Genomic DNA, 8,314 nt, shown 5'->3' with positions numbered 1-8,314 from the left:
TGGCAAGCTGGTAAGACTCAAAAACATCCACAAGAGATGCAAAAGCAGCTGTTTTCTGACTGGGGATGGACACAGCACTCCAGACACATGGATGATGGCTGAGAAGGGCTGAGAGCACCCTGGGCCCCTCAACAGGACCCAGTGAGGAATGCTCTGTGCCCAGCCTGGATGGATCCTTAATCTGGGGGTGTCTGCAGGAAGGCAGGAAAGCACCATGCTAGGACAGAACATGAGAGTTCACAGCTCTGGGTTGGGGGACAGCATCCCAGTGGATCTGCCGTTCTTTCCTCTGGCAGTGACCTGCATGGATGGAGCACCAAGAGGCCAGTCCACCAGCTCTGACTGGGAAACCAGGCCAAGAGCTCTGACCGAGAAACCAGCCCCAGAGCTGTGACAGAGAACCCAGCCCCAGAGGTCTGACACACAACCCAGTCCATCAGCACTTTCTGGCAGAACTGGTGGAGGAAACTACCGGTCAGATCCACGCTTCCTGCGCAGGGCCCTGAGCAAGGCCTCCCGCATGTGGGTGGATTTTATGCTGTAGATAACGGGGTTGAGAGCAGGGGGAATGATGAGGTAGGTGTAGGCCACCAAGGTGTTAACGAGGGGAGGAACGTTCTTTCCAAAGCGATGGATCATGGACAGTCCGATCATGGGGATGAAGAAGACGAGGACAGCACAGATGTGGGAGACACAGGTGTTCAAAGCCTTCAGACACTCCTCCTTGGTGGTGAGGCTGACGACGGTTCTGATGATGAGGATGTAGGACAGCACGATGAAGATGAAGTCCATCCCCACCGTGGATAAGAGAATGATCATCCCGTAGAAGACATTGACCTTTATATCCGCACATGCCAGGTTCATGATGTCAGGATGGAAGCAGAAGGAGTGGGAAAGCTCCGTCTTGCCACAGTAGGTCAGTCTCTTGAGCAGGAAAGGAATGGGAAGGAGCGAGACCATCCCTCTCAGCACAATGGCCAGGCCTATCTTTAGGACAGTGGTTTTGGTCAGGATGGATGGGTGTCTCAGGGGGTGGGAGATGGCAATGAAGCGGTCAAAGGCCATGGCCAGGAGCACGGAGGACTCGATGAAGGACAGGATGTGGATGAAATACATCTGGGTGAGGCAGGCGTCGAAGCCAATCCTGCGCACGTTGAACCAAAAGAGGCCCAGGGTGGTGGGCAGGGTGCAGAGAGCCAGGCCCAGGTCAGTGACCGCCAGCATGGACAGGAAGTAGTACATGGGCTCATGCAGACTTTGGGTCTTCCTGATGATGAACAGGATGACGCAGTTCCCCAAGAGAGCAGTGAGGTAGAGGGCACAGAAAGGGATGGAGATCCAGGGGTGAAGGGCTTCCAGGCCCGGGATGCCCATCATGAGGAAAGCTGAAGGCTGATAGAAGGAGCCATTGAATTCCCAAGGGCTGTGTGAGTCATGCTCCATCCCAGCTCGGCTCTCACATGGCCTAGACCTAAAACAAACCAAGAACACAAACTCCACATAGCGGGACCCTCCACTAACAGAGGAGCTGCACATCCCTCCACCTCCCCACCAGCCTCTGCAGGGATCCCCGTGATGTTTGGGAACAGTGTCACATATGGCTACACTCTTGTTTACCAAAATGAAGGAAAAGGATGGACATTTCTTCTTGAAAAAGAGAAAAAAAAGAAAGACTTTAGAATGAAAAGGAAAACATTCCTGGGGAGTGCTACTATTTCACAGTCGTCCCCAAACTCCAGAGTTTGAGATGCTCTGTGGAGTGAGCAAACGCCTTTTCTATGATCATCCCAACCACGACCAAGCTGCTAAGCCAAAGCTTCTTTTTTATGCCAGCTGGAGATCAAAAGGCGTGAAAATTGTGAAAGTTTAACCCTGACACTTCTTCTTTAGGAAATCAACACTGGAAACAAATGCAAAATTTGTTGGCACTGGCACAGGCTGCCCAGAGAAGCTGTGGCTACCCCATCCCTGCGAGTGTTTAACGCCAGGTTGGAGCAGCCTGGTTTAATGGAAGGTGTCCCTGCCCGCAGCAGTTGTTGGAACAGGATGGGCTTTAAGGCCCCTCCCAATCCAAACCAGTCTGGGATTCCACGATTTCCAGCAGAACAGAGAATCAGCCACTCAGACCCTCCTGCTCTCAGCTCAGAAGATGGTTCCCAGGGCAAGGTGGAATTTCAGCAGTTCTCACACCCAAGCCCTGCTCATTTCACAATCTCACTGCCAGGTGGAGGGGAATAAATGAGCCAAACCCCACGTGGGCACAGGCTCTGTGCGGTGTTGGTAACAGGCACACACCAGGCAAAGCACAAGATGTTCCAGGTTCAGAGCCCTGGGGAGGATCCTGGGAAAGCCTCCGGGTCCCAGCTGGAGGCGAGGGGCACATGGGATATGGTGGGTGTTTCAGAGAGGGATCAAGGGCAGGAGGGGAGTGAGGCCTTGGCAGAAATCTGCCAAGCAGTGCCTGCTCCAGCGAGCTCAGTGGGATGTCACTGAGACAGGTGGGGGTGGAGAATGCCCTGGAATAAGAGATCCAGGAAAGAGGCTTGTTCAGCCTGGAGAAGAGAGGTTTGCAGGCATCCGGCAGCAGCCTTCCCCTAACTCCAAGCAGGCATCGAGGAGGCTGGACCGGGATCTTCACAGCAGAGCACGGAAGAAGGAGGGGAGGCAACAGGTGTAAGTTGAAAGGAGGGAGGTTTAGACTGAATAAAATGAGAAATATTTCCCCATCAGGCATCAGAGCAGGTTGCCCAGAGGTTGCACATCTCCATCCACAGAAGTTTTCAAGACCCAGCTGGACAAAGCCATGAGACCTCCCAGCCGGCCCTGCCTTGAGGCAATGTTGGACTAGAGATCTTCAGAAGTCTCTCCAACGTGAATTATCCACTGAACCTCCAAGCCTTGGCACAATCCAGGTTCCTTCATTTCCTGTGACAATGCTGGAGAGGCTGACAGGGTCCCTGAGCCCCTCAGTGACAGAATGACCCACTGGGTGGGTGGGGGAAAGCAGCAAATGTGCAAGACAAGAGCTAATTAAAGCAAAAAAATATTTGCGACTTCAGTCTTCCTGCACCTTCCACAGGATACAAAACTCAGGCCACAGAGTGCCTGCATTATGAGCCAGAGGGTTTGCTGTAACACAGCTCATGTTTGAATAACACACATTCTTCCATGACGTATTTCTTAGGTTCCTAATACAACTTTCTTCATTAGATTCTCAGCTTGAGAGTCCAATGTGACAATAAATCCTGAAGCTCAGCAAGGACAAACATCTTCCTGCTCCAGGGCAAAAGCAACACATAACTGATGGGACCTGGGGAAAACCCAAAATCATTTGATTTTCTCCAGGCAAGGCAGAGTCCCGTGCTGGTATCAGAATCACCCTGACCTGCAGCCCTGCTGTGTCAGGTGCTGAAAGGACAATCTCAGCCCTTCCTCAGGAGAGCCTGGGCAGCCCGTGGGGGGCTTGGGCAGGGGTGGGCAGCTGGTGCATCTCCTGCTGGTTCCACAGAGCCTGATGGCACCAAAGGGACCGGCCCACAGGTACCTCTGGTCCTCGCTGCTGGCTCAGAGCTCCCCAAAGGTAAGAGCTGCCCCTTTCTGCCAATGCAACAGCATCTGCAGGTGGGCAGGCCCTGGCACAGGGTGCCCACAGCAGCTGGGGCTGCCCCTGGATCCCTGGCAGTGCCCAAGGCCAGGTTGGACAGGGCTCGGAGGAACCTCGTCTGGTGGAAGGTGTCCCTGTGCCTGGCAGGGCTGGCACTGGATGAGCTTTAAGGTCCCTTGCTACCCAGATTATTCCACAATTCTGTGATCTGAGCAGTGAAATCCATCTGCTGACTCCTGCAATTCAGTCACATCTGGGGCCTGGGTAAAAACCTTAAAAATTCCGAGTGTGCGCAGGCCTGCGTCCCTGAGCGCAGCTTCTGGCAGATATCCAGAACTCTCAAAGACATGGAGATCCAACAGTTTTCCAGGAATATGGAGGTGGATAAAGAGAGCACCAAGGAAAGAAGGGACTGGCGAGAACCCCCTGGGTCTGTAGGAGATGCTTCACTTATAGCAAAAACCTTCCCTCAAACCTGACAAAACCACCATCAACTCCCACCACAGAAATGGCTCAGAAATATGATTTATTCACTCTGTTCCCCTCTGAGCTCTCTGGTTTGTTATGTGCCCCAACACACTACAGATAGAGATTCCTCTCCTAGACGGTTTTACCCCTGCTTGTTTTATGTGTGTGTCTGTAAGGGATGTATATAAATATATACACACCCAATGTATGAAATGTATCAACAACCAGGCCTGTTTGTTCATGTTTAGGTGCATTTGTGTGTGTAGGTAACAGACAGCTCAACTTACAGCACGCATGTGTCTGTCACAGGACCACAGAATCACAAAACCAGGTCAGAAAAGATCTCCTGGCTGACTATCATGGGATGGCAATTGCACCTTTCTTGCGCAGCCAAGCCCTGAGGAGGAAGCAAACCTCCCATTCCTGGAGGATACCAAGTTAAAGATTCATGGCAGGTGGCTGCTGAGCCATCCAGCCCCAGAGAGGGTGTCTCCTGCTTGGTGCCCAAGGTGTTCCTGCTCCCCAGGAGCAGCCCAGCGCTGGGAGAAGCGGCCAGGCACCAGAGTAGAAGCCTCACGAGGACACAGTGCCGTCCGTTCTCCTGCCCTTAAAGCCGCCTCCTGATTTTTGCCTTTCTCCAGCTTTGATGTTCACCAATAACGCAAAATGCTGGAGTTGTAAGAGTTCTTGTCAGCCAGGGCAGGAGCAGGGCCTTGGGAGCTGGGGCTGGGGCCGGATGAGGCTCAGAAATCTGCTTCTTCCCGAAGAGGAGACGTTGCTGTTTGCACAATGGCATCGCTGCCAACTCAGGCAACCAAGTGAGGACTCGGCGAAGGGAGCAGGGTCAGCAGAGGGACCCTGGCGATGCAGCACCCAGAGAGCCCAATTGCCTGGTGACTTTGGGGGCCAGGACAGGGACGGGCCATTCCCAGAGCCGGGACGGTCCCCCAGGAGTGGGAGAGCAGCTGGATCCCACGCAAAGCCACAGCCCAGCGACAGCCCCGCGGTGGCTGCGGCTTCCCCGGCGGCACCCGAGATGCACCGGCCCCGTCCCTCCGGCCCATCCCAGCCGCGGGCACCGCGGGCACCGCCCGAGCGGCGCTGGGGCCCCCGCCCGGCCCTGCCCCTGTCCCCAGAGGGGCTGACCGCACTCACCGAGGGTGCCGGGGGCTCTCGGGCCAGCGCAGGCGGCTCGGCCCTGTCGAGGAGCAGAGGGAGATCCCGTGTCCCGTCCGTGTCCGTGTCCGTGTCCGGAGGGCAGCGCTTATAACGCTGACCCTGCCCAATCACCCGGGAGCCGCGCAGCCCCGGCTCCCGTGCGCAAACAGCGGGAGGAGTGCGTGCACTAAATGAGCGTTTCCATTTATGCTGCTCTCCCAGCAGGCAGGATTTTCTCCTGATAGTTTATTGGTGACATGTTTATGGCTCCCGGCGATTTATGGCTGGCAGTGCTGCAGCCACGGTGCTGGCAATACACATAATTTTTATAGGGAGGATAAATCTGTAGTGGAAATAATAAATTTTGCAAGAGGAGTGCTTGCAGCATTGCTCCGAGGAAATGACAGAGGGGAAGTTCTGGCTGTCTCCCTCTGACCGGTGAGACACCACATGTTTAATTAAAATCATAATATACTGCACAGTAAAACAAACTGGATATTACAAAGGCAAACACAGCCCCAGGGGTGGGTGTCCCCTCGGGCGGCCCAGGAGCCGTCTGTGTCAAGATGTGTTGTGGCAATAAGTTTATCTTTTCCCCCTCAGCTGTGGAATGGAAACTGAATCTAACCACTACTTCTGCACCTGAACCAGGCCAGGGGGAGCAAATCGGTTTGTCTCATGTGCGGTGTCTGTAGAAAATGCAGCCTCCGGCCCTAAAAGACACTTGTGCAGTTGTAAACCCATCTGTGCTGGGGCACTGCCCTCCATGGACACCAGGAAATTCACAGAATCCCAGGATCACTGAGATTGGAAAAGCTGTACTAGACTACAAAGTCCAACCTGTGTCCAAACCCCACCTTGTCCCCAGCCCAGAGCACCAAGTGCCACATCCAGGCCTTCCTTGACCACCTCCAGGGATGGGGTCTTGTAAAGGTTTTCACATGGGAGGACAGAACAGACCTGAGGATCGTCCTCAAGCTGTGCCAGGGGAGGCTCAGGGTGGACAGCAGCAGGAATTTCCCCATGGAAAGGGAGCTCAGGCCTTGGCAGGGGCTGCCCAGGGAGGTTTGGAGTGCCCATGCCTGGAGGTGTCCCAGGAAGGGCTGGAGGTGGCACTCAGTGCTCTGGGCTGGGGACAAGGTGGGCATGGGGCACAGCTGGGCCTGGCTGGGCTGGGAGGGCTTTTCCAGCCTCAGGGATCCTGGGATTCTGGGATTCCATGACCAAGCCTCCACCCCTTTTCCTTCCCTCCTCGCCATCCCTTCCCACACTCCTCTGAGCACTGACCCCCTGAACTCTGCCCTACAGAGTCAATTTATGAGGACTGGCTCAGCCTCAAATCATGAACACTTCCAGCACAGACTGCCGGGTGCCAAGTGGTGGCTGTGCCCACCCCCAGCTGGGCTCCTGGGAGAGCTCTTGTTATTTTCCTAAAGATGGGAAAATAGATGAAAGCTCCTCACACCCCTCCCCACTCACAGCAATACCCACGTGTCTGGAAAAGGGAATGAAGCAGAAAACCAGCAAGAGTGGCTTGGTGGGGGCACAGTGTGGAGCCACCCCTGTGGGAAGCTCGGTGTGGGCAACTCTTGAGGCACAAATCAGAGGAATTGTAAGACTTGGAGCATATCTGGTAAGATGAAATAATCTCACACTGTGCAATACGTGTGTGGGTGATTCAAGCAAGCTGTGGCTGCCCCATCTCTGGAAGGGTTCAAGGCCAGGTAGGAGCAACCTGCTCTAGTGAAAGGTGTTCCTGCCCATGGCAGGGGGTGAAACGGGATGGGCTTTAAGGTTCCTCCCCACCCAAACCAGTCTGGGGTTCTACTCTACTGAGCAAATGAAAGGATCCTACATCTTGCCATCCTGCGGCAAGAGTGGCTATTAATGGCCATTTAGGAAGGTCATTTGCAGTTTATCATTCCCTTGGCACATGTCCCAGCACTTGGCAATCACTTCAGAGGTTTCCTGAGCAGGAGGCAGCACCTCAGCCACCGTGTTATATAGAAAACAAAGAATCTCTCACCTATGAACTTGTCTGATAATTTTACATATCCTTTGGGATCCCACAGCATCCAGCAGCGGAGAGTTCCATAATTCCATTATAAGCTCATTTTAAAAAGTATTTTTTTACTTGATTAAAATCACAGGAAGATTGGGGCTGGTGGGGACCTCAAATATCTATTTATAAATATTCTTTAATATATCTTTAACATGCTGACGTTTTCAGTGTGTGTTCTCCCCTTTCTGGTCCACATAGTGTGAGTAAAGCTGAATAATAATTCCATATGGATCGTCTCCTTCCCATTTTTTGTCTTACAGACCTTTCCTGTATTGCTTTATTGTCTCTGCTCAGGGCTGAAAGTTCTTTTTCTGACAATCTCCATTTCTACAGGAGCTTCCTTGGAGTGGTCAGGCTGATAGATTGGATTGTTGTAGGTTCCTTCCAAACAAATCTTTCCCTTTCCCTTTCCATTTTCTCTCTCTGCACAAGTCCCTGACAGGAGGGGGCAGCCGGGGGGGTCGGGCTCTGCTCACAGGGAACAGGGACAGGAGGAGAGGGAATGGCCTCAGGCTGGGCCAGGGCAGGCTCAGGGTGGACAGCAGCAGGAATTTCCCCATGGAAAGGGAGCTCAGGCCTTGGCAGGGGCTGCCCAGGGAGGTTTGGAGTGCCCATGCCTGGAGGTGTCCCAGGAAGGGCTGGAGGTGGCACTCAGTGCTCTGGGCTGGGGACAAGGTGGGCATGGGGCACAGCTGGGCCTGGCTGGGCTGGGAGGGCTTTTCCAGCCTCAGGGATCCTGGGATTCTGGGATTCATCATCTTATGAACAACAGGGTGACCTCAACACTGACCATGGAAGAAATTACAGAGGGAGATGCTTCCACTCCAGCCCAGGCTCCTTCTTTCCGCCTGCACAGCTGCAGCTCATGCAGAGGTGAGGGCGCTGGGGCAGTTCTGGGAGAGAAATGGTGACTTTAATTGAAATCACCACAAACCCCAGGTAAAGCCAAGTGGAATCAGCCAATTTCCTGTGCTGCCCTGAGCGACACAGAAGAGCCCCACGGCCCCCATGCCCTATCCTGA

The 8,314-nt window shown here is 53.8% G+C and overlaps 1 protein-coding gene across 1 annotated transcript; it reads right to left on the bottom strand.

The window, feature by feature from the left end:
• Positions 1–468: 468 nt before the first annotated feature.
• LOC309570858 (olfactory receptor 51G2-like) lies at positions 469–1,443 on the bottom strand (the record flags this gene model as incomplete). Its single annotated transcript, XM_082277870.1, has 1 exon — positions 469–1,443. One exon carries the CDS (start codon positions 1,441–1,443, stop codon positions 469–471), a length of 975 nt encoding a protein of 324 aa, XP_082133996.1.
• Between the last annotated feature and the right edge of the window lie 6,871 nt (positions 1,444–8,314).

The sequence above is a fragment of the Coloeus monedula genome, assembly GCF_965178545.1.
Source record: "Coloeus monedula genome assembly, chromosome: 3".
Taxonomy (NCBI): Eukaryota; Metazoa; Chordata; class Aves; order Passeriformes; family Corvidae; genus Coloeus; species Coloeus monedula.
The sequence above is the reverse complement of the archived record's forward strand: the minus strand, read 5'-3'. Positions and strand labels throughout refer to the sequence as shown.